At 34.9% G+C, this 27165-nt stretch overlaps 3 protein-coding genes across 6 annotated transcripts; all 3 read left to right on the top strand.

Annotated features, from left to right (window-relative positions):
* Positions 1 to 11: 11 nt before the first annotated feature.
* LOC131539843 (splicing factor U2AF 35 kDa subunit) lies at positions 12 to 6383 on the top strand. 4 transcript variants are annotated; one of them, XM_058774571.1, is made up of 8 exons: positions 12 to 264; positions 676 to 763; positions 3712 to 3778; positions 4411 to 4460; positions 5203 to 5301; positions 5466 to 5599; positions 5889 to 5981; positions 6074 to 6383. In XM_058774571.1, exons 1-8 carry the CDS (start codon positions 221 to 223, stop codon positions 6189 to 6191), a joined length of 693 nt encoding a protein of 230 aa, XP_058630554.1. In that variant the 5' UTR covers positions 12 to 220; the 3' UTR covers positions 6192 to 6383. The 4 variants fall into 4 exon arrangements, with proteins under 4 accessions (XP_058630554.1, XP_058630406.1, XP_058630472.1 ...); XM_058774423.1 differs by lacking the exon at positions 3712 to 3778 and adding an exon at positions 2178 to 2244 and having other exon boundaries at positions 13 to 264; XM_058774489.1 differs by lacking the exon at positions 12 to 264 and adding an exon at positions 2178 to 2244 and having other exon boundaries at positions 690 to 763.
* A 542-nt stretch (positions 6384 to 6925) lies between these two features.
* cbsa (cystathionine beta-synthase a) lies at positions 6926 to 19400 on the top strand. The gene is made up of 15 exons (XM_058774185.1): positions 6926 to 7060; positions 9389 to 9644; positions 10324 to 10430; positions 10733 to 10867; positions 11143 to 11222; positions 11297 to 11501; positions 13022 to 13113; positions 13347 to 13472; positions 14162 to 14246; positions 14365 to 14470; positions 14678 to 14755; positions 16925 to 17059; positions 17226 to 17334; positions 17413 to 17497; positions 18392 to 19400. Exons 1-15 carry the CDS (start codon positions 6976 to 6978, stop codon positions 18520 to 18522), a joined length of 1815 nt encoding a protein of 604 aa, XP_058630168.1. The 5' UTR covers positions 6926 to 6975; the 3' UTR covers positions 18523 to 19400.
* A 3843-nt stretch (positions 19401 to 23243) lies between these two features.
* cryaa (crystallin, alpha A) lies at positions 23244 to 26811 on the top strand. Its single transcript, XM_058783335.1, has 3 exons — positions 23244 to 23435; positions 24150 to 24272; positions 26440 to 26811. The coding sequence occupies exons 1-3, from the start codon at positions 23244 to 23246 to the stop codon at positions 26644 to 26646; spliced, it is 522 nt and encodes a 173-aa protein (XP_058639318.1). The 3' UTR covers positions 26647 to 26811.
* The last annotated feature ends 354 nt before the right edge of the window (positions 26812 to 27165 follow it).

The raw sequence follows: 27165 nt of genomic DNA, 5'->3' as shown, positions 1-27165 counted from the left end.
AAGCAAGATTGAAGTCTCCGCGTGTAAAGCGGTGGCTCTGGTAACTTCTAATCACACAACAGTAGGTGTTAAAGAAAAATGATATTGGTAATTTGACGACTGCGGCAGATGAGAGGCTACTGAGAAACATATATATCTATGCTGAGAAATGTCAAAGTCTTTTTATAGTCTTTGGAAATGACGTAGATCGCAGATTCGCATCCGAGTTGGACCGTTCAAGATGGCGGAGTATCTTGCGTCCATTTTTGGTACAGAAAAAGACAAGTAAGCTATATTAATATATTTAGTTTGAACGGTGCAATATTAACTGATTTGCAGGCTAACACACCTGCTTGTCTGCTGAGCTTTTACATCCGAACGCAAAACAATGTTTTTGTGTGAGATGTGATGCTTCCGCATTGCTCATGCTGCAGGTTGCAACAGTGAAATCAGACACTGCCGCCAATTTTATAAAACATTTTAAATATATCTAATGTACTGACATCATGAATTAAAAAGAAGTATTGATTTCTCTAGTTTTTCAGTAGTTGGGATTAAAATATTGTGGCTTTGTCAGTTTAAAAAGTTAGAATTGACACTTTGCATGGTCTTGTCACATTAATGTCAATGGCGATACTTGTGCGTGTCATAGTTTTCATATCTTGGAACAGTCTGCTTCCTGTTTGTTATTTCTAGGGTCAACTGCTCCTTTTATTTCAAAATTGGAGCTTGTCGTCATGGAGATCGGTGTTCTAGATTGCACAATAAACCAACTTTCAGTCAGGTATGTTTACATCTCAAACTTCACACCAGTATGTTTTCATTTCCACCTCATTAAAATTAGTTTATTGATGTTTAAAGTGAAACCGACTTAATATGTTAGCTATGTAGAATTTTTAGTGTGAAAGAAGTATATAATTGGATATATATCTTACGTTTACATTTGAATATGTAATTTAATTGACAATTGCTGGTATTGTCATATCTTGCCACACATTTATTGAAAAGTTATTTTTTACATTATAACTGAAAGTATTTGTATATTCACTTTTACATGTGTGCGTTATTCTATAATTCTGCACTTTAATGGAAGTTTTGTCAAATAACGAATGTTACTTTGCCTTTCAGTCACTTAATACATTCAAGACATTTAGTGTACAGAGTCATTTGTAGTTCATCCTTAGTTTCAATAGTGTTTAGGACTATTTTGTCTTAAAGCACCTGAGATCTGGGGCCTATACCATGAAGCCAGTTTCAGCTTAGTTTGCACCATAAAAGTGGCTTGGCCTTTAACAGTGTTCTTCGCCGTAGTACGTTCAACAGCTAACCTGCTACGGGGCTGGTTATATTCTGGATAAGAGATTCAAATCAAAACTGGACCAATCAGCTGTGAACAAAGTGACACATCTCTGACACAATAAACTCAGTACCCCAGTTTTTCTTCCTCCTAATTAATAGTCACTACAAACTAGCAAAATTTTAAAGAAAAAAATTGTCTGGCTTTTTGTGATGATTGATTATTGTAATTATTTTATGTATTTTGTCTGTTGCACATTTTTAAGCTTAACAATCAAGCACGTAGTTTAGATGAATATAAATATATACAAATAATATAAATAAGCTTTAGAAACAATTGATAAACTACATGTAACCTCACATGTTCAAGTGTCTGTTTACCTATATTTATTATCAGCTGTATAAACTAACTGCACAACTTTTACTTGCACTGATATACAGTAGCTTGATGTTTTCTTTTAATTTTCTTCTTTCATGGACAACTCTTTTCTTCTTGAACTGTATGTTTCAAGGCATGTGATTGGCTGTTTGTTACTAATGTCACACTTTCATGTGCACATGCTCCATGAACCTGAGTTGACAGAGACAGTTGATGATCAGTGTATTGTTTGGTTTCGTCAACTCAAAACTAATTCTGTAACCCTGAGTTTGTTCAACTACCATCATGGTACAAGTCCCAGATCTGTGAGTGTTGGGTAATCCATTACTTTCTGAGATTTGCTTAAGAAAGCTAAATGGTCAGCTTTTTTACCAGGTAGGATTTCTTTCTTTCTTTCCTTTTTTCTTTCTTTTTTTTTTTTTGGATGCACAAAGACAACTTCCTCAGCATCATTTGCAGCTCTTTTTTGTGTGTAGCCAATTGGGAATTATTTATATTCATATTTTGATTTCTCCCTTTGCAGACCATCTTGATTCAAAACATCTACCGTAACCCCCAAAACAGTGCACAGACAGCCGACTCTTCTCGCTGTAAGTCCCGCTTTTCCTTGAGATAATGCTAGCATGTGGGGTGAGCAAGAAATCCCATTTCTGTCCCAGATAATTGAGATAAAACTCAAAGTTGATGGAGAGGCAGCCTCGGCACTGATACTCTGGACCCTTACTGTACTTCAGCAAATTACACACATCAAGTAAACATAACTGAAACTTTTACTGTTTCTAATAAACAGTAAAAGTGTTATGGATTTGCTTTTATAATGTGAGATTGTCCAGGCAATTGTTCAATGCCCCTTTTCCAACGACATGATTCCTGAACCGTTTTATACTTGCTTGTACATTCTCAAGTGATTTTATACCATTCTATCAAAGAAAAAACACTTCTGGTCTGGAAAAACTGGTTCTGCAACATCCATAAACGTTTTCCGATCTGGAACCAGGGCCTCATTTATAAAGATGTGCTTAGAATATTCCTAAATGTGAACGTACAGCAATTTCTGAAATGTTCCTGCAAACAGTTTAGGTCTATACAATGTCTATAGCACAAAAAGAATTCCCTAATGCATCCCACATTATAAATCACACTTAATGAATTCATCTCTTTATGCTTTAGAAGTTGGATCAAACGTGATCGTACCTGTGTTTTATAAATGAGGCCCCAAAAACCAATTACGTCACAATGTTTTGTAGTTAGGTCAAATCTCCTTAAACAACATCAGGTTTGGCTAGCTACTTCATTGATGCTTGCAGTAAGGAGCAGTTTCTAATTTCTTGCAATAAATACATTTAAAAATGACTAATAGGAAAAGCATTCAGCATTGATCTGCGTAGGCTTCTACTGAGATTCAAGGAAATTGGAGAGCTTGCAAAAGAAAGTAAAGACATGCTGAATGCTGGTTTCATCTCCAGCCACATAACCTGTTACTTCACCATTTAGTTTGTGAGCCAGTTTGTGAAAAGATCCCAGATTGCATGAAAACTGGCACCATGTTGATGAAAAAGGGGTATTAGAGGTGCTGGGTTTGTGTGGATTCTTGCCTAGAAAAGATCATTTTATTTGTTTACTTTTAAGGTAAGTATGAGTGCAAACTCCAGTGACGCACACCTTTATTTCCGTCCAGTAAAGGACTCAGTACTTTGACGAAAGCAGACATCTTGTTTTTGATTTGGACATGACAACATCTGTTTAAAATATTTAATGATCCGCATAAGTATAATTAGACCCCTTGTTTCAAGAATATGTCAACTGAGCTGTACATATTTACATTATTGTTTACAGAAGATACTTCTCTGCTTCATCAAAGCCCTAAGACCTTTACGTACCAGTTCTCTTGTCATCTTGGATGGATCTCTGACCTCTCCTGCTGACCCCACTCTCCCCAATTCACTTGTTTTCATGGATTGCCTAATTTATAATGTTGATATCTCATGTGGTCTGTAGACCTGGATGCTAAACAGTCGTAGAGTTTCTTTTACAAAGATGCACATTTTGTATTTCAGACTATTGTCCTCATGAACATATACCGTAACACTCAAAACTCTGCCCAGTCTGCTGATGGTTTACACTGTAAGTTGCCCCCCACTTGCTTGCAGGAGTCTGCAGCATTGAACGTTTCTTACGACTGGCACATATCAAGAGCATCCATAACAATGTTAAATGATTAGAGCCCATAGTTTTTTAAAATACAACTTTTCACAAACACTGCAGTGATTGAATCTTGGCCATATGTTTATAAGTATAATGAAGGTCTATTTAATTCAGGATTTATGTTTTGCAGACATTTTATCCCCAAGGATGCATCACTCCTAAAAATATTTGTTAGGGAATTTTATGGGTAATATATAACAATGAGACCTATAATGACATGCAATATTGTTTTATCAGGGCAACAGATTTGTCTTTGATCCATATTATGATACAGTCTAATCCATACAAAGGCTTACTGTGTGTCTGCCAGATTGACCTGAAATATTTTCCTTTCTGAATTCTCAGTTTAAACATATGATATGTTGATCTTCAGATTTGATATTTAAATATATCCTGTTGGTTTGTGTTTTAACACTATCCAGTAGTTTTATGATGGGCCAGTTAATCTAAAACTTTATTTCTTATTTGCATGCTATGGGGGCTATATATCAAAATATTGTACTCTAATACACCTTTCTGTGTTCTAATTATATTTAAAAAATTGTTGCTAGGTGCTGTTAGTGATGTGGAAATGCAGGAACATTATGACGAGTTTTTTGAGGTGAGTTCTCATCAAGGATGAGTTTTGTTGTGTTTGTTTTTGACTTGGTCAGAATTCAGTGTACAGTTTCTGTGTCTTTCTGTACTCTTTACCGTGCTAAATGGCTCAAATGTGCACATCTAACATCTACTTAAAGTGATGTTCCTAGAAGAACAAAGCTAATATTTACATATAGATGAAACCATTAAAAGCCGTGCTGGTTGGGTGAGGGAGAAATCCTGGCGACCCAAGGTTTTTAGTTGTGGAAGCCTGAATGGTGCATAAACATTTTACAGTAGCTCTTCCTCATTTCAACATTTGTCACATAAAACATTTCTTTAGTGATCTCACCTTGCTTATTTTGTGATTTATATTACATTTCATAATGCTTAATGAGAATCAGTAGTTAAATGAATGCAATGGTTCACCCAAAAATGAGGGGGGGAAAAGAGTGAAATGTAATGTATGAGTAAAGCATAAAAAAATGAATAAATAATTATTTCATCATTTACTCACCCACATGTTGTTCTAAACCTGTGTGACTTTCTTTTTATTTCTTTTCTTGAACACAGAAGATACTTTGATGAATGTTAGGGTCCAAACAACATTGACCACATTGGCTTTCACTGTATGGACAAAAGAAGTCATACAGGTTTGAAACAACATGAGGGTCAGTAAATGATGCCACAATTATTTTTTTTGCACTATCCCTTGAAGTAGTTATTTCGACATTTTCAATGCCGATCGATTGTGTTTTCAACAGGAAGTCTTCACAGAAATGGAGGAGAAGTATGGAGAAGTCGAGGAGATGAATGTGTGCGATAACCTTGGTGATCATTTGGTCGGAAATGTTTATGTGAAGGTACTGTAAAATTTGAGTGTGTTTTGTGACATTTGCTTGATTGAACAGACAGGTTTATGAAATTAACCGTAGTTCAGTATTTCAAACAATGTAGCTATAACAGCCTGCATTAGAATTATACTTGGAAATGTGTAACCGTTTATTTTGTTTTATTGTCTGAACAGTTTCGGAGGGAAGAGGATGCTGAGAAGGCTGTATTGGACTTAAATAATCGCTGGTTTAATGGCCAACCAATACATGCAGAGCTCTCACCAGTTACAGACTTCAGAGAAGCCTGTTGTAGGCAGTATGAAATGGGGTCAGTGTCTCACACTTCATTCATTCAGATATTTCATTGAGAAACAATGACATTTTAAATATATAATATGTCACGTTTTAAGGAAATGACTGATTGGAAACGGTTCAAGACATTGTTTGTGTCTAAAGTTGTCATATACAAAACAGGAGAGTGGTTATGTTAATATAGTTTCTATTATAGTAATATAAGTCTCTAAAGCAGGGGTCACCAAACTTGTTCCTGGAGGGCCGGTGTCCTGCAGAGTTTAGCCACTTTTTTTTTTTCATCTTACCATCTCGTCTCACCACAGGGAGTGCACTAGAGGCGGTTTCTGTAATTTCATGCACTTGAAACCCATTTCTCGAGAGCTGAGGAGAGAGCTTTATGGACGTCATAGAAAAAGGTACCGAAAACCTTCTTCATCAAAGGCCAGTCTTGTGCCTTTTGTTAAAGTTGACATTTTCGTCGTTGTAATGGAAATTATCTTTCCATTAGACATCATTCTCGGTCAAGATCTCGTGAAAGACGCTCTCGCTCTCGTGACCGCAGCCATGGAGGTCGTGAACGCAAGAGGAGAAGATCAAGAGATCGTGAACGTTCTGGAAGATTTTGAGCCATGACACAGTTTTGCTGCCTATGTTTTGTTGCTTAGTGTCATCAACCAATGACCGACATTTTTGTGAGACATCAAATGCCATCGTTACTTGCTTGAAACCTTTTAGTTTGTCACTTTGTTTATTTACTTTTTTTTTGTGTACATTTGAAAGAATTTTATTTCTCATTAAAAGTGCATTTTTATAAATTGTCTATGCCACAGGTTTATTTCTGGGGTTATTAAAATCTTAGTCATGATGAATTAGTCCTGCAGGCTTTCAGCGAGTGTTGTAGGGGTGTGTCACACTGCATTTCTATTCATTGGTTATGTATTGCTCATAAAACACAGTGGTATCAGTTTGGAGGCAGATAAAGTTTTATATCACTACAAAAAGAAAATGAATTATGTTTGCCTTCGTAGTAGGAGTAGGGATATTGTTATAAGAGGCAATCTTGCAGTGGTAAAGTTAAAGATAGTACTTAAAAATCAAAGTTATTACCTCAAAAATCATAAAATCTGATTATTTCCATACACCTTATTTATCCATTGTGACAGTGGCTAGTCAGCATGACATTTGAATGAAAAAAATCTTTGTAAGAGAAATTAGCCATTAAAGATATCTTACATTTCAGCTATTTTGAGTTGCAGGCCAAATGTTTCACACTCATGTTTTTAAAATAATTAAAAAATAAATAAATAAATTTGGACATTTCCCAACTTCTGATAGGAGGGCGATCGACAGACGCCCTCGTTCCAGCCAATCAGATTGCGCGCCAACACATGGCCTTTTCCCAAATAAGTGATGAACCCCGTTCATATAAATGACGTGACGCAGGTACTTCTGTATGCACAGCTGTTAAAGTGGACGGTCGGCGCTTATCAGCAAGGTAAATGTGTTTTATAATCGTTGAATATTTGTAATGGACGTTGAAGTATGTGGTCAGCAATATATTTGAGACATATATATATATAATATACTTTTTTTTTTTTGCTGCTTTCCATATGTTGAAATGTTTATTTGCAGAACGTCTTTTTATTAGTATGTAATCATCAAAATCCTTTAATGCACCTAGCAGAACAGAAAGATTTATTCACAACTGCGAAGATTTATTTAAAACTAAACGTCATTTCCATCAATACGGATTAAATTAACTGCATTAACTAAAAACGAATTCACAAAAAGAGACGGACTGACTGACATTAACAAAAATTTTAAGAGCACGAGGTTTGTGATTTGCAGGTACATTGGTTGCCTCGTGCTCGTACAGATTATCTAAACATGCTTCTGATATTTAATGAATGGTTCTGTAAGTCTTATAAGTGTTTTGCGGGAAAACGATATGCAGGAAACTGCCTGGATGGGTTGTGAATGAAAGTTTTTAGTCAAAAGAGTTTCTTTAGAGCACATGGATCCACTTTAAACTTCCCCATACTTCTGACAGCCTGACTCTTGCGTCCTAGACTGGGTTGCCATGTGTGTGTATTAAAGTCACTGCAATCTCCAATATTTGGATTTTACAGTCACGTGAATATTGTTATCATAACCGCATCCGAGTTATATTTCCATTAAAATATAGTATACAGCTTGCTTGTTTAGACTGACAGAAGACTGAAGACATTTGTATTTGTGTACTGTCAAAAGTTGGGATACTACGGATCTGGCAACCCTGGTCCTAAAGAGTCACCACTCATGCAGTAGAATTTTGTATTATAATTTTTTAATATCTATCTATCTATCTGGGATCATTTGCTTTCAGGTAATATTTTGGTATTTAATGCAATGAAAATGCAAGAAGTGAAGCTTAAGTGCCTAACTGATCAAATACACAGTCACTGAAAATTACTGCAGTTTTCTTTTGTGGGAATAAGTCAGTCTCAATCATGTTATTTCTAGATACACAAAGACCATCTGAACTTGCATTGTATTATGGTCATTTCGCATTAAAGCAGTCAAGCATGCTTGTTATGTTGTTGAGGCTCATAGTTTTAACAGCTGGTGTATTTTATGCTTGGCTTCTTAGGTTATATATTAATGGTTTCTCATACTCTGGAATTAACCTGATGGATTCCTACGTCGTTGTGGTGATGTTGAAGTAATTGTAAGAGTGCTGCAGACCTGTGAACAAGCATGTTTAGCACTTCAGCTTCCATTGTCCTGAATTTTAAAAGGTTTTTAAATTTGATTTTAGTTAAATGCCTGTAATGAGGTCTGTGTTTAACACAAGTTCAACATATTTTCACATTTTATTCTACAACATTACATAAGTAATGCATCCTTGTGATTTTTTTTATTTTATTTTATTTTTTTACTTGTCTTAAAAAGGCAGTTGCTAACAACTGTCTAAATGGAACTACAATTAAACACATTAAATGTGAGTCATCATTTTATCTATTCACTAGTCAATTTTACAGGCTAATTGTGTTAATAATCAAATCTGTTTTAACTCAGACATTCAGGTAAAATGTTTTTGAATAAAGACTGAAAGAGCTGACGAACTTAATGGTGGTGACGTTGAAGTCATGTGACTATAGCCTACGTTTAGCTTTTTTGCTTCTTGTATTTAGTTTTCAAAATAGAGAAAAGTTGTTCATTTGTGAAGATTATCTTGAATGAAATGTGTAAGAATCATAAACTTTTGTTAGTCACAGAGCTTATTTTCTACAATAATCCAAAAGCCAATGGAAAATGTAAATTTTGGGTTGCCCTAAAAGTATATCTTCACTGCAGCAATCTATTGCTTTCTTGTTAATTCTGTGGATTTTACACTTTCTCATTATGGGCTTTGATCTTTTAGTCATAGTTGCTTTTGGAACTAGTATAAAGACAGCAGCCTGGAAGTATTCCAGCTTCATAGTCTGTGGACATCTGATTAAATTAGTGATGCTATATCCTATAATGTGCGATCCCTGAATTGAGTTATATTTCATGTCTTCTTGCACAATTGTGTTAAAATACCTACATTGGGATACAACCATTGAGAAAGAAATTGGATGTGTAGCCCTATAACAATTTTGGATTCATGCATTATGTCGTTAAATTGACCGCAGTCTAATTTACCAACTGCTGTCTGCCTTAAATGTTAATCCAAAAAAAAAGAAAAAATGCAGTGTTTCTAATTTTTCTAATTTTTTTGTAAACATCAAAGTTGTTTACAAAATTTAGCCTCTAATCTACAAACTAAAATATGTTATGAACCAATTCTCACACTTTACAGAGAACTATAGAGGAATCATGCCTTCAGTTCCATCCAACAAAGAGAATGACAGTCCTGCCTGCCCTTTTTCTGGCAAGAAGACCACTGGCAAGAATGGTGTTGAGAAGTTGGTTTCAGATAACGTAGACAGAACCCTGCAGCTGAATAGAGAAACTGTGGCCACTGATCCAAAATGGATTCGTCCTGACCTGCCAAGCAGATGTACCTGGAAACCAGGAATGTCTCTTGAAAATTCCCCTCACAAATACTTCCCCAGGTGATAATACTTAATGATCTCTCACTTTTCAATTCTGACTTAAAATCACAAGATACATTAAATCAAGTGACAGGGATGCATGCGTAGAGAGCTGAGCCTACTAAAAAAGCATTTCTGTGTCTTGCTCCGGAATATTTCCTTATTTGGAAACTTATCAGCAAGATAAACATGTTTCACAATCATTGATTAGCTGTAATGGACTTTGCTGTATTCAATCAACAATATATTTGTTATGGAAAAAAAAATATATATATAGAAGATATATAACATTAATTTAACAAAAGGAATATTTACTTTTTAGGTTTTAGAATGTACACACAGTTAAGCAGATGCATGTTTGTGTATGTATTCATAAGTGCACATGACTTTCCTTTATATTTACAGTTTCTAGATTGTAAAGTCACCATGAAATAAAAAGACAATTCTTATTTTTATGAGAATATGAATATTGGTTAATATTTTTGAAGATAATTTTTTTTTCTCTTCTCTGATAATGTATTCACTGCTGTGAGTGCAGGACAAAAGGTGTCACTCAATTCCTATACTATATTTTATATTATTTTTTAATTTACACCGTCACAAAATGACCTTTGTAACTTTATAACTATAATTGTAACTATAGGTTCTGTCCCTGCAATATCCTTTGAGTGTTTATTTTTTCCTCCTTTAACCATTACAGGACAAAAGCTGAGAAGATTCTGCCCAACATCCTGGACAGGATTGGAGACACACCACTGGTCCGTATAAACAAGATCTCGAAGACTTTTGGACTAAAGTGTGAACTTTGTAAGTGATTCATTCATATTTCTACTTTTGAACAATTCTAAATCAGTTACTTTAAAAGTCAGTATCGTTTTACCACAGAAAGTGTGCTACCAATAAGAAACCTCCTTGAAAGGCAAAAAAAAAAGAAAAAGAAAACCCTGAAAGATAAAGCAAGTATTGACCTTGAGTCCTTTGAAAGAGTTTTGGCCTGCTTTGTGGCTTTAATGTTATATTTAAATCTATGAAATGGATGAAAGACATTTATATAAATAACTTAAAGTTACTTTGCAGTCATTTGGTTTTGTTTGTTGGTGTGTCTGTAGTGGCCAAGTGTGAGTTCTTTAATGCTGGTGGTAGTGTGAAGGACCGTATCAGTCTGCGCATGGTGGAGGACGCAGAAAGGGAAGGCATCCTCAAACCCGGAGACACCATTATAGAGCCCACCTCTGGAAATACAGGTAATCACACAGGACTCTGATGTTGACACTGATTTTGTTAAGACTTCATCTGACCTGTTTTCTACATTCTTATTTCATTGTTCGTTGTTACAATATGTGTGTTCTTCTCAAAATCTTCAACACTAGTTCAGTGCATACGTTTAAAATCCAGTTCATAAATATGGTTAGAAAAGTGCATTGTAGTGGTCAATTTTACAATGGAGAAAAGCAAATATCAGTTTGCTTAAAACATTTTTTAAAGGTCTAAAGGGTTAAGTTATGTGCACTCTATGCAGGTATTGGTCTTGCATTGGCTGCAGCAGTGAAGGGTTATCGCTGCATAATTGTTATGCCTGAGAAAATGAGCATGGAAAAGGTAAGATTCTTTCCAGTTAGATCAAATGGGATTTGTTAAGCCATCAAGAAGGTTAAACGGGAGTCTCTTCATAGGTTGATGTCTTGAGAGCTTTGGGTGCTGAGATTGTCCGAACTCCCACCAGTGCACGGTTTGACTCCCCTGAGTCCCATGTGGGTGTGGCTTGGCGCTTGAAGAATGAGATTCCTAACTCACACATCCTGGACCAGTACCGCAATCCCAGCAACCCCCTGGCTCATTACGACACCACTGCTGAGGAGATCCTGGAGCAGTGTGATGGTAGTAATTGTGTTGTTTCTCTCACTTTCTCTCTCTGTCTTTGTTCTCCTATCTTTTTCAGATTTTTATCATCAAAGCATAGCTTCCTCTCGCTCCAGCTTCAAGGCTTTTTGTTGTCAGTAACATTAAAGGAATAGTTGACCCAAAAATTAAAATGTGCTGAAAATGCACTCACCCTCAGGCCATCTAAGATAGAGTTTTTCTTCATGGGAACAGATTAGGAGAAATTTAGCATTATATCACATGCTCACCACTAGATCCTCTGCAGTGAATGGGTGCCGTCAGAATGAGAATTCAAACATCTGATTAAAACAAAACAATTATTCACACGACTCCAGTCCATAAATTAAAGCCTTGTGAAGTGAAAAGAAGGAATACAAATTTATCAAGGCATTTTAACTTTAAACCATTGCTTCCAGTTAAAATACAAGTCCATAATCCATAATAACGCTTCCTCCAGTGAAAAAATCCTCTCACATCAAAATCCATCCATATATTTGTTTAAAACTGTTTTGGACTGTTTGGACAAACGTTGCTTGATCTGTGCTCTCCTGATTTACTTGAGACAAATTTTTCACTGGAGAAAGTCATATTGTGGATAGAGGTCTCTATCTAGGCAAAAGCAGTGTTAAATGTTAAAAGCAAATCTTAATGATGGTTTAGGTAATACTTTATTATAAATTAATAATCATTAACAAACATTATGTAATGTCTAACAGATAAGTTATATAATATCAGATCATTATATGATGTTTAACAGATTAGTTAATATATTCATTAAGCTACAAGTATGGTATCATTTCACAATGTTCAACAAATTCATATAAAATTACAATTGAAATAAGCTTTCTATTCATGTATGATCACGCACAAATACAATACAAATGATTGAAGTTATACACTGATAAACAGCTTATTAATGAGCATGTGAATGCTTACAAATGCCATTAAACTGGTTGTTTAAACTGATTAAAATATTAACCAATGCCCTTTTTTTACATTTACAAATGTTGTAAAAATGTTACTCATTCACGCATTCATTGCAGAGGATCCACTGGTGAGCAAGTCATCCTAAATTTCTCCAAATCTGTTCCCATGAAGAACCAAACTCATCTACATCTTGGATGGCCTGAGGGTGAAGAGATTTTTGGTCCCACTTTATATTAGGTGGCCTTAACTACTATGTACTTACATTTAAATTAATCATTTGGTACAACGCACTTATTGTGTACATACATGTGTTTACATTGTACATCTGTAATTACATTTATAATTACACTGTTGACCCATCCCTTACACCTAACCCCACCCTTAAACCTACCCATATCGCCAAACCTGTCCCTAACCTTACCCGTCCCGTATCCCACCTTAATATTACAATATGAACACAATAAGTACATTGTACTTGTTTTTGATGTAAGTACATAGTAGTTAAGGCCACCTAATATAAAGTGTGACCAGATTTGTAGTAAATTTTCACATTTGGGTGAACTATTCTTTTAACTCTCATCTCACCGCAGGTAAAGTGGATATGCTGGTGGCAGGAGCCGGCACAGGTGGCACTATTACTGGTGTTGCTCGCAAACTGAAGGAGAAATGCCCAAATATTAAGGTAGACACTGATTGTCCCTGAGATCTGATGCACAGCAATTTTGTGAAATTTGCCTGTGTTGTAAAAAAATCACTTCAAATGTCAGCCAGAAAGATAATAACTGGAAGAGTAAACCACATAATGTTAAATTGAGATAACATCATATAAATTGCAGTTTTCACTCAGAAATGAAGTAACCAGGCATCACTGAATATACGTCTTGACTCATCTGAAGTGTGTATGTGTTTTGGTAGATTGTTGCAGTGGACCCAGAGGGCTCGATCCTCGCTGAGCCTGAAGAGCTAAACCGGACTGATAAAACCCAGTATGAGGTGGAGGGCATCGGATATGACTTCATACCCACTGTCCTGGATAGATCTGTGAGTGACTCTACTTAAGTGTGTAGGTTTGAATATAAGTCCTTTTATAAATTGTATATGACAGGGCTCTTCAGATGACACACTTTCTAAAAATGATATATGGATAATCAAGTAAACCCAAGTTGCTTCAGTCCAGTAAGTGTTCATCCTGAAATTTTATTAACAATATCAAAGTTATTCTCACATTTTACTAAAAGGCCTTTTACTTGCTAAAAAGTATAATCTAGCAATCAGACGACTGAAAGCATGTAGCAGATTGTGCGCAATCGGTTTTTCAGCAAAGTTTGATCATGTTGATTATTTCGAGGACTTAGAAATGTGTGTATCAAATGTGATAAAGTAGGCAAAAAAAGGTTAAAAGTATATTTTTCTATTCTAAAATAAATGTATACTATTAAGGGGGTTTGGATTTGGTTTGGGTTTTTTGTGTTGACGTTGTTTGCAGTAAAAGTGCTAAGGTCAAATATTATACTCTCCTCTCATATTCATCTGAGTAATTTGACCCCTGATAGGAAGAGTCCTGCTTTTTGATACCCACATGTTTGTTGCAATAGTCTACTCACTGGTATTGCTATTCTGTTCTTTGCCAGAAGATGGCAGTAGAAGTATAGTTTTGGCTTACAGTGTTCTACTGTTGCTCTCAATAGCATGTTCATGTACAAATCACACACATTGTGTTTTTATTTCAGTTGGTTGACAAATGGTACAAAAGCAATGATGAGGAATCATTTGCCATTGCCCGAATGCTTATAAGAGATGAAGGGCTGTTATGTGGTAAGCACATTATCCTTTCTTAACATGTCACACATTTTACAGCATCTAAAATGTAATGTCATGATTGTAGTGGATTTGTGTTTGTATATACCGCACTGTTTATGTTCTCTGTTGCCAGGTGGGAGCTCAGGCACTGCCATGGCGGCTGCAGTAAAGTTTGCCAAAGAGCTGAAGGAGGGACAGCGCTGTGTCGTGATTCTGCCAGACTCCATTCGCAACTACATGTAAGGAGCACAAAATAATTACATTTATTCCTTAAATGCACTGTAAGCTGCTTTAGTTGAAAGCATCTGCCAAATTTATAAATATAAAATATATTCTCACCCTTGACTGGCTTTTTTTCCACAAAGACAACTAGCTTCACAGAAGCTTGGCTCAGTCTGAAGCAATGGATGTTAATCATCATTTTGTGTTTAAAATTTACTCTAAAGGTCCAAGTTCTTGAGTGATAAGTGGATGTTCCAGAAGGGCTTTCTGAGGGTGGAAGACATCATGGTGAATAAACCCTGGTGAGCAGAATATCATTTTGTCACCTAAGATTTAGTGTGTATACGTGAGACTGGGGCTATTTGTCGCATTTTATTGGTAATTTATTTATTTGGCATTTCTTAGGGTACATTTATTTTTAGAAGTAAATTTCTATGTGGGTATATAACTAAAGATTACATAAGAACATAATAACAGGACATGTTGTCACACTGTACACTCTTAAAAATAAAGGTGCATAAAAGGTTTTTCACAGCGATGCCATAAATGAACCATTTTTGGTTCCACAAAGAACCATTCAGTCAAATCCTTTCTTACCTTTTTACAATCTGAAGAACCTTCTTTCGCCACAAAGAACCTTTTGTGAAAGAGAAAGGTTCTTCAGATGGTAAAGGTTCTTTGTGGAACCATTTAGACAAAAACGGTTCTTCTATGGCATCGTGAAGCACCTTTATTTGTAAGAGCGTAGAATCTTTCCATTGCACAAAAGGTGCAAAAAAATATTCTTCATACTAAGAACTTTTTTTTTAACTGATCTCTAAAAGGTGTATATATATATATATATATATATATATATATATATATATATATATATACACACATAGGAATATGTATATATATACTTTTTTTTTGTGGCAACTCTGTGAAAAAACACTTTTTAAATTTTTAAGAGTGTATGGGGTAAGTTGCCACAATGCAACCTGTCATTTTATAAGCTATCCAGCAAAATTTAAACAGTAAAACAATTAAAACTGCAAAACAATTCATGTAACAGCACAACATTTAAGATTTATTCTACAAAAATATCAAACCATTATTTTGGGTGGCAAATGTTGAAACTAATTCATGTTAAACATTTTAAATACTCTTGTCCTTTGAACAAATTTTCACATTTTTATTTAAAATCTGTCTTCATTTTATAATTTATTATTAGTTTATTATTAGTCATTTTATAGTTTATTTTATTTTTATTTATTTATTATTATTATAATATAGGCCTATATTTTTATTATAATGTTTTAGTTTGGAGAAAAATTAATCTATTCTAAAAATAATTTCAGTTAACATGTTGTCACACTGTACACTCTTAAAAATAAAAGTTTTATGAAGAACCTTTAACATCCATACACTCTTAAAAATAAAGGTGCATAAAAGGTTTTTCACAGCGATGCCATAAATGAACCATTTTGGTTCCACAAAGAACCATTCAGTCAAATCCTTTCTTACCTTTTTACAATCTGAAGAACCTTCTTTCGCCACAAAGAACCTTTTGTGAAAGAAAGGTTCTTCAGATGGTAAAGGTTCTTTAATGGAACCATTTAGACAAAAACGGTTCTTCTATGGCATCGTGAAGCACCTTTATTTGTAAGAGCGTAGAATCTTTCCATTGCACAAAAGGTGCAAAAAATATTCTTCATACTAAGAACTTTTTTAACTGATCTCTAAAGGTGTATATATATATATATATATATATATATATATATATATATATACACATAGGAATATGTATATATATACTTTTTTTGTGGCAACTCTGTGAAAAAACACTTTTTAAATTTTTAAGAGTGTATGGGGTAAGTTGCCACAATGCAACCTGTCATTTTATAAGCTATCCAGCAAAATTTAAACAGTAAAACAATTAAAACTGCAAAACAATTCATGTAACAGCACAACATTTAAGATTTATTCTACAAAAATATCAAACCATTATTTTGGGTGGCAAATGTTGAAACTAATTCATGTTAAACATTTTAAATACTCTTGTCCTTTGAACAAATTTTCACATTTTTATTTAAAATCTGTCTTCATTTTATAATTTATTATTAGTTTATTATTAGTCATTTTATAGTTTATTTTATTTTTATTTATTTATTTATTATTATAATATAGGCCTATATTTTTTATTATAATGTTTTAGTTTGGAGAAAAAATTAATCTATTCTAAAAAATAATTTCAGTTAAAATGTTTTTATACTAGGTGTTTGAAACAACTCTATAGAAAACATCTATTTGTACATTTTCCTATTTGAACTAGACAAATTCTCGGTGTGAAAGCTAGCCCCATTTTCCTTATATTAAATATATACTCCATTTACGAACATTAATACAATGTCTAGGTATTTAGAACCCTTTCATCATCTTGTTCTGTGTTTGTTCTTTTTTTTATTCACCCTTCATTCAATTTCTTCCAGGTGGTGGAATCTGAAATTACAGAGTCTAAACCTTTCTGCTCCACTAACTGTGCTGCCCACAGTCACATGCCAAAAAACCATCAAAATCTTGAAAGAAAAGGGCTTTGACCAGGCACCTGTCGTAAATGAAGCTGGGTGAGCAATACATGCAACAAAGAAGATTTTAATCAACATTAAAATGGTGACAACCTCACCGTAATTGTCATCAGTACTTATTGTATTAAATCTATATTATCATTGTAATTGAAGACGATTAAAAGTGAGGAGTGGAATGCAGTTGTGTCTGGCTCGCTCTCTGCAGGTTGATTCTGGGAATGGTGACCCTGGGAAACATGCTTGCCTCTGTGCTTGCAGGAAAGGTCAAGCCCTCTGACCCTGTCAGCAAAGTGCTCTACAAACAGTTCAAGCAGGTGAGCGCAGTTCTTTTAGAAAGGATAGTTTGAGCTCACTCCATCTGACATTACTTCATCCATTTTTGCTTGTTTTAGATTCGTCTAACTGACAATCTGGGAAAGCTGTCTCGGATCTTGGAAACAGATCATTTTGCCCTGGTGGTCCATGAGCAGATACAGTGTGAGTGTTTATTCTGACATATTGAAGTCCTTTTGTGGATAATGTGCTCTCAATTGTTTTACAAAAACGCATTAGCTATGTTTGCAAGGTAAATTCAGATTTAGGAAAACTAAAGTAAAAAAAAAAAAAGACTTACATTTTTATTCTTATAAAAGGTATTTTGAGGTCCACTTAGAATGGTTTAGCATGGAGCAGCGTTGGCATCCATTATTCAGTTTATAAATTCAGTGTTAATGTGAAAAGTGTGGTGGTTGTGAAGGTGACAATCATATAATGATGATATTTGCATAAACATACAATAACAATAACCCATCTGGATGAATCCAAAGAAATAAAAGTTTAGATACTCAGGCAACTGTCACATTTATGTTCTGTTTTAAGAACTTGTATGTTGATATGTATTACGCTCACTAAGAACTGCTTACTCTCATCTCTTCAAGTCGGCATGAAATGAAAATTCATGTTGTAAATCTTAAACATGTAAATCTTCACGATTTGCTTTTTAAAAACAGTTATATCAGTATTATTCATTATGTTTCTTCCATATCACAAATGACTGGCAAGCCAAGTTTTCAGAAATGTTCTTCTTGTTTTTTCTTTTTTTCTGACGCTTAGTTCTGATATATGTATGTTTCCATTATACTGCTTAATTATTGATTTCTCCCGATGTGACCCCTTTCAAGGAGTTGAATTAATATTTAGTCCATGAAAAATGCTTTTGTATTTTTGCAGCCAGAGGCCTTTTCCTCTAGCCTGACTACGTCAGACTTCGTACTTCCGCTCAATTTCATTTCGCTTCTGTACCAGGCTACTTTTCCTCCTGATCTCATACACTCTTTGCTCTGAGAGGATGATGAGATGTTTGCCTGAATTTCTGTTGTTTTTTTTCCCCAGATCTGACAGATGGATCTTCCGCTCAAAAGCAAATGGTGTTTGGAGTGGTGACAGCCATCGATCTCCTCAATTTTGTGACGGCTCGAGAGAGAAGAGAGAGATCCATGTCAGAATCAACAGATGAATACTGAAGGCAATAGAGCACTTCCTGCCTCAAGCTGAATGTGATGCACTACAAAGAATCATAATGTTAGAGATATAGATGTCATATAGTTATTACACCCAAATTTGGGCAGTAGGGTTGGGTGGCATTGCTTCTTAATATTATATTTCTTGCTTATGTGTTTCTTAGCCAATAATTATGTAAACGTTTACAAATGTTGTTAACAAATGATGTTTAAAGGCAAAACAGGGTCTAAAATAGTTTTTACCACTAATTTACGTTAATGGATATAAATAGTTGTTATTGGCCATGGATGTGTATTTTGTATTGTGTTATTCCAAAACTATTTGTTTTAGTCAATGTGACAATTATTGTGGTTTGTTTTCTTGCATAGAAACGGTGCTGACAAAAGAAGAAAGAAAAAGTGATTGTACTTTGTATTTTCATTTTGGTTGCTTAATGTGAGAAATATTTGACATGTCACCACATGTAATTCTGCTGGATCAAATTGAAGGCACCCTAGAAAAACCTCTGATGGCAAATTTTCCACTGAGGTAAAAGTGGTTACAAGTTATAAAGCAAGGGATGGCTGTCAAATCCTTCTCCTGGAGGGCCACTTTCCAGGAGAGCTTAGTTCTAGTACAACTGCTTGGAAGTTTCTTGTCTTCTTTCTTATAGACCTTTGCTTAAAAGTGGCCCTCAAAGACCAGGTCTTGTCATAAACATTTATAACATTTAATTTGAATCACTTCATTTGAGTCACTTTTATCAGTGAGGGCCAGGTTAATCAATGTGATGTTGCAGTAACAACCACAGTGAAGGCAAGTGGCTTTGGCACAAAGTGTTTAAATGAACTAAATAAAATTAGTTTACCAGCATGATTGTTGAATGTTGTTTCTTTACTCTGGCCTTCGTACTGCATTGTATAAAAAAAGTTGGTAAAGTGGTATAATACAAAGAATAAATGAGATACTATTTTTTTTTAAATACTTTCCTAATTGAATTTGTCGCAGTAAATGAACAAACCACAGAAAGGAGGCCTTAAACAGCATCTAGACAAGAGTTTTGGACAATAGGCCTACATGCAAGATACTGATGTTTCCATCTTCTCTCCAGACTTTATATAAAATATCCTTTCTTACCTTATGCTCTTGTAATAGTTACGTTCATGCTGCAGTCCACTGAGAAAAAGCTTTTAACAAAAGCTGCTGACTGAGCTGAAACCTGGCCAAAGATTAAACCACCCATCCTCACTCCACTGGCTCGGCCGGGGTCTGTTTGCCAAGGCTGTTGAGTCCGTGGTATGGAAAAAGGGCCTTGCTGGTGGTTTAGAGTTAAGCCTTACCAGCGTGCCAGGTGAAGCCCCCAGGATTACCCTAATGCTGCCGCACAGACCAGAGGGGAAGTCATTATGTCTGCCATCGGAGTTATGGCTTCAGAGCTACACTGGTCAGACTGATAGTAGATGAGTTAAATACTCCACACATTAACTCTTTGCTTAGCCATCTCACTGTACATGTGTATGTGTGACAGTGCACTTATTATATATGCTATTAAACTAGTCATTTCATTGTCCATACAATGAAAGTCAAAGGGGTCCAAACATTTCAAGCTTCAAAATTATATAAAGTCTACATGAATACATTCTATGGTTATTCGTTCTCAGATCAAATCACTAATCAGCTGTAAAATATGTCAATGTAGTAATGATATGGGTCACTATTTTTTTATAACACAATTATACAACTTTCAAAGCTTAATAAACACATTTGCTCTATTTTGCCAGCGAGAATTTGTACAGTATTCATCTTGTTTATTTGCCCATGGTTATGAAGGTTTGCCCCTATAAAGTCTACTGTATCATATCTGATATGACAAATAAGCCTTCTAAATGATCAACATGATCAAAACTTTGCTGAAAACATTTATTGCACACAATCCAGCAAATGCTTTCTGGTGTCTTCTATGTGTTTTTTTAGCAAGTAGAAGGCCTTTTAGTATCATTGTACAGACTTCCATCTTTAGGTCATGGTTCACGCGTCTTTTTGCTGTGAAATCTTTTCTGATTTTTATAAAGTAAACATAAGAATAATGTTGATACTGCATTATTTCAAGCTGAACATTTCCTGGACTGAAGCAACTTTTTTTGTTGTTTACTTGATTATTCATACATCATTTTTTTTTTTCTTTCTTTTTTCTTTTTTTTTTAGAAAAATCATGTTCAAATATCAAATATGATCCATCAGCCTTTTGAGGAACATTTATTTGTTCATCTCTCAATAATCACTGTATTGCATTGCATTACTATATATGTTTTAATCATAAAATTAACATTTAAATATCTATAGACATTGTTGGGAGATATAGAGTATAACTGATATTTATATAATTTTACTTATCATTTACTTATTATTGTAAGTCTGTTATAAAGATCTCATTTATTTACATTACAAGCTATCAGAATTTTATCTTCTTGGCCATATAAAGCATCTGCACCAAACTGCAATTTTTTGCTCAGTTTGGGTCTCTGGATAAAATTGAGCAATTCCTTCTTCCATATTCTGACTATATCATACTATATGATCCACAAAAGCCTGATGTAGGATATCAAATATGATACTCAACAACAACAACAAGCATATAGGCATTCTGTATGCAGTTTTTTTTTTTTTTTGATTTCTTTTTATGTTTTGTCTAAAGGTGCAATATACTGTTCCATTCCAAAGATGATTTTTATGACTATTATTTATTTTCTTTTTTTTAACATTAAAATACATATCGATGTCTAGTCTCATTCTGCAGCCAAATGGTAATATATATATATATATATATATACACATACATTATATTTCTGGCCAAAATATTTGTTAAAAATATGGGCCATTCTACAGAATTGATGCAAACTGCTGTCCCACAAACAAAAAACACATTTAAAAAGCATTGAAGTATTAAAATCTTAGATGTTTACCAAAATCTTTCTATTATCTACTGAAACCCACAATAATATTTAAAATATCAGTAAGCTTAAGTTAATATATATATATAAAATCATAATTTATTGGGTACTTTCAATTGGGTGGTGGCTGTCCCAAACCCTAACCCCTAAATTTTAACTTATGAAAATAATAATGAAAATAGTTTTGTATTTTATTCCATTGTTTTTTTTTTTAAATATCTTTTTGATAAAAAAAAAAAAAGAAAAGTGAAATCCATTGAGTCCATTGGCGGAGACTGATTTTAACAACACCCCCACATTTATGATCAGGAAATATTCCTGTGTCACTCTCATAGCTAGGTGTGAGTTGTTAGGTCCCATCATTTTGAGGTAAATTGTTTTCAAAAGTTTGGAAATCTGTGTGTAACTTTACGGAACGTCACTACTGAACACCTTTTTTCTGCAATTAAACAGTTTTTTTGGGAGTTAGTCCGTAACAGTTAGTTTTTGTATGTGTACCACTGTTCAGAACTGTGCTAAGTAACATGTGCTGATCTTTTAGCTGGTTCAAAAGTATCTAAAATTGTCACTACTGAAACATTTGGTGGAGTTTCGACATCCTTGTTATTTTTGGGTATTACTCCCTAAAAGGGAACATATAATCCTTTATTTGGGTGAAATAAAATAAATTTTAGAACAGCTAGGCAAATGTTTAGTATTTTAATATGTTTTAGTAGTGTTTTAGTATGCAAGTTAAAATTCTGTAATGTGATGTGGTCACTATCAAAACTGAAATTACTGTCACTACCGAAAATGTACTGTCACGACGGAAGCATGGGATGTTTTGTCTAAAATAAAGTATATAAAGTAAATAAAGTAACTTTCTAAAAATACAATATGAGAATTAACTGCACAGTTAATAGAACTTTGAACCAATTCTGTTGAATATATGTTCATATATGTTAATTGTGAAGTGTGAAGCTCAATTAAATATATTTTTGAAATCCAAAATATATTTAATTTCAACCTTCATATCAATCTTCAACCAAAACATATTTCAAAATGTATTTCAAGGGGAAGACAATACATTTCCAACCTTCCAGAATGTGGATGGAGATCAAAAGTATCCATTATTTAAAAAAAATTAGAATTGCATTCTAAAATTACAGAAGAGTAACAGGAATATGACTATATTAATATTTATATAACTTATATAAATATAAGGACGATAACAACTCAAGTTTATTTATTTGTTTATGCACATTACATTCAGGGATACAGTAGCACATTTAATGATAACAAGGCAGTAAGTGTACTTAGTAAGTAGTCAGAACTAAGAGACTTCTGGTCAAACAAGAGGCCATAACACACCATTAGTAATGCTCTGCAGTCATCTGCATGGTCTGGTTTGTTTTGGCAGTCACTTATTTTCCGGTGATAACTGGCCAGCAGGGAACTACCGGGAGCCATTCAGGGCTAGACTGTCATTCTCAGGTCAGTGTGCACCCCACCAATTCTGCTGATTACACTGTTCCCACCATGAGATAATGCCATTCCAGAGAGATCCACTTGTAAGCCTCTCTTTCTGCAGCGCAGGTATATAACCAGCAGCTTGCCTTCACTGGGAACGGCGCACATCATTGGAGATCTTTGTCTACTGTACCAGCCTCTATCAGCCTCCTCATACCTGCCTTCAGTCCACATCTTCTCCTTGAAAAATTTCCTCAACATCAGGTGCAAATAGTCACAATCAGGTTGAAAATTGCCAGTCTACATTTAGCTCATCCAAGCTGCGAATTGCCAAGCCTGACATTATGGATATTGCCATCCAACACCCCTGGTTTAGACGCACCCTGGGCTACCCCACCCGCCTCTTCGACCAGTTGTTTGGAGAAGGCCTGTTCGACTATGACCTCTTTCCCTTCGCTGCCTCAACTGTCAGCCCTTACTATCGACACTCACTCTTCCGCAGCTTCCTGGACTCCTCCAACTCAGGCACCTCTGAGGTAACGAATCGCTTCACTGTGAATTGATAAGATTGAGATTTAGAATCTTAAGATGCCACTGTTGTTGCAGAGGACCGATACTAAATCAGTGCATTAAGTCGTCTTTGTGACAAACAGCATTATTAGTATCACCTCAAAATGAGTTATATTGTGGAGGTGAAAGATTTAAAGCAGCAAGGTTTCCAGAGAATTCATCTCTAGAGTTATTCCTTACAGACTCCAGAAATTAAATTACAAATAAGAGCACAAAAAAAAAAAAGAAGAGCAAACTGAAAATAATGCATAACTGTGACAGGACACACTAAAAAAAAAAACCTGGTGAATGCAGCACTGTATAAAAGTAGAAAAACTGATAGTGTCGATGGAGAAAATTACCAGTACCTTTTCTGTTAAGTTAACAGAAAGGAATTAAATGACGTACTATTCATTTAATATTGCGGCATGCTAAATAATGACAAGATTTTATTTCATATTACCTGAAGATAAATGCATCCACCGCTGCAATGCACAACAGTGTCACTCCAAATGAAACCACAAGTGAAACATCACTTACGATTCGTCTCCACCTAGATGCTGAATGCAGTTTGCTGAATGAACTGTTTTTCTTGAATTTATGGCATTAGTTTTCTCTTAAAAAACTGAAATCCTTATGTATTCTTATCTGCAAACAACACCACATTGATGTAAATCCACTGTACTTGATCATTTGTGCAGGTGAGGTCTGACAGAGACAAATTCACAGTGTACCTGGATGTGAAACACTTCTCTCCCGATGAGCTCAGTGTGAAGGTGACAGAGGACTATGTGGAGATCCAGGGCAAGCATGGAGAAAGACAGGTGAGGTCACGGCTCATTCGGACATGACAGGCAATGTGTTCAATAAGGAACTTACAATGAAATCGAATTAACCATCCAAATGTTCTCATCAGTTGCTGTGCTGATTTTTCTGTTAGTGGAAGGAAGCCGGTATTTGAACAGTACAGCTGTGAATCATTAATTAATCCGACTCTTGTTTGTGAATAATGCTTTATTTAGCTTATTTATTTTATTTAGCTTGTTTTGCATCACAGTGTTCAGTGTACTGTATGTAACAGTAATACTAGTGTAAGTGCCTGTGCATGTGTGTCTCGAAATATTATATAGTGTATGAAAATGCAGTAGCCTATGATAAATTCTACAGATTGTGGGAAAATATAATAAATGATTAAGCTTTTATTCAGTCATTTCCTTTTGTACAACCTGACAAATCATCACAACAGAGAATAAGACCTTGAACTTTCACAGACAGGCGTTCAGAAATGACTCATATATTTTTAATGCAGTACCAGTTGTTAAGCAACCATAACAAATAAATACACTTATTTTGAAAAAAATAAAAAAAGAATTCGATTTAAATCCTACTGGGAGAAAGTAGTATTTTTTTTTATATGTGAAAGAAATCTTTTTGGTTTTTATAAGACAATTTTATAGTTCATCAGCTATTCATGTTTACTTCACTCTCTCTTTTCTCCCAGTTGTGTTTTCTCTTCAGTTCCTTTTCTATTTTTATCCCCATCCTCCCATCCCCATAGTCACTATTTCAGTCTGGATTTATTCGCGTTTCAGTAGCCTGTGCACAGATAAGGAAAAAGTGAGCAGACCTCTCAGAATGTTTGTGTCAGATTGACGTCACTTTTGGGTCATAGCCTGCCGCCCCATTTGGAGTCCTGACTCTAGTAAAGGGCTTGTGGGTGATCTTTCCAGGGCTTTGACCCTAAAGCTGTTGTTCTGTCAACAGCATTCTCGAGAGACTGATGACTATGTTTGGGCAGTGCTTGATGAACTGTACTGATTTGTACACTGCAGTATATGAGCTCAAATCTACACTAATGTAATCAAAATCAAACTAACAATCTAATCTAAAACTAAAAGTCAAATGTAGAATTCGTATTTGTGAGAAAAGAGATTTGCAGTAAGATTCAGACTAAATTCATGGAAAATTCTTCATAACTGAAAAGGCATTCTTCAGAGCTAAACAGTTTCTCAAAAACATGCGAACGGCTCTTGACGGATTACTTATCTATTCATTACTTTATTATTCTTTTCATTCCTACAATCATTTATTCTATTTTCAACTTATTTAAAAAGCCTTTAAAATAGTACTTGAAAGTGGATCTTTAATAAAATGAGGTTTCTATTCCGGTTCTTCTTCTTAAAATAATAAGACCCCTAGCAGTAAATCCATCCTAAATCTAAAGGTCAGTATACAGATTCAGATTTGTCAGACTCAGACTGATTTAGTAAAAAATACTAATAAATGAAAAAGGTTTTCTTCAGAAATAAACAGTTTGCTAAGTCATTTTACAATAAGATTCCATTAGCTAACATGAGTTAACATGAACTAAGTATAAACTTCTAATGCATTTATTAATCTTAGATAATGTTACTTTCAGGTAATATGTCATTTATATCAAAAGTTTTATCTGTTAATATTATTTAATGGACTTGAGCTAACATGAGCCAACAATGAACATTTCTATTTTTATTAATACGGTAACAAATGTGTTAGTTAATGCATTAACTAACATTAACTAATGGGACCTTACTGTTACCTAAATGTTACCAACTTGAAAATTGGCATCTACATCTCGGAGAAATTACTTTTACATTAATTATATAAATATAATTTATATTAATTAAACATCAATTTTATATACATGTATATATAACGCCTTTAAAATAGTACTTGGAAGTGGATCTTTGCTAAAGTAGGGCTTTTACTTTGGTTCTTATTCTTACAGTAATTCCTATTTTTACACATTTATTCTTCATTACAATAATTTGGCCTGTTTTAATATTTCATGGAAATATTCTTCATGCCACATTGAATAGAGTTTTCCAACAAGTGAACAGGCACATCACAGGTCAGACTAGGTGAAGAGCTAGTCTGTACATGATGGGTTTATGAATACGCGTGTAGCCTTTTTCTTACATTTTGCTCTGTTTTTGTTGTTTGGCTCCTCAGGATGATCACGGCTACATCTCCCGTGAGTTCCGCCGCCGCTACCGCCTACCCTCTAACGTGGACCAGTCTGCTATCACCTGCACACTGACTGCTGATGGCCTGCTTACTCTTTGTGGACCCAAGACTGGTGGCATAGAGTCTGGCCGTGGAGATCGCACCATCCCTGTTAACCGGGAGGACAAGACCAACTCAGGCTCCTCCTCCTAGACGGGTCACTCCCCACAGCCAGGTGGCGGTATGGAGGTGTGAGTGGGGCTCACAGGGGGCTTTTATTTCAGAGGGCATCTAAAGGTGGATTTAAGCAAATCCTCTATTTGTTTATCATTAAACAAGCCCTTCCTCCCACTTCCACTTCAAAGGGTGTCAGTGTATATCTGACCTAATACCTTCTTTCATTAGACTACACTAGCTAATAATCTCCATAATCCACTATGATTGTTTTCATTTTACATGACACACAGGAAATGGATCAGGATGATTGGCTGGGGGTCTTATTTCTTAATCAAGCCTCTGCGTTCCTCTCTAGTCAGATGATAAGTCGCAAACAGTCATTGCTCTGATTTTTGACCATCCTGGTGATATAGGTAATCATTATTTAAAAGTACAATCCTTTATTGTATAGGATCAGTTGGAGAACTAAATGCTCCAAGAAAGGTTGGAGAGCTTGTTTAAAACTTGATCTGTTTGAAGATTTCTGATCCAAAGGAGATTCCATCACCTGTAAGA

This window comes from Onychostoma macrolepis, chromosome 01, assembly GCF_012432095.1.
Source record: "Onychostoma macrolepis isolate SWU-2019 chromosome 01, ASM1243209v1, whole genome shotgun sequence".
Lineage (NCBI taxonomy): Eukaryota > Metazoa > Chordata > Actinopteri > Cypriniformes > Cyprinidae > Onychostoma > Onychostoma macrolepis.
The sequence above is the reverse complement of the archived record's forward strand: the minus strand, read 5'-3'. Positions and strand labels throughout refer to the sequence as shown.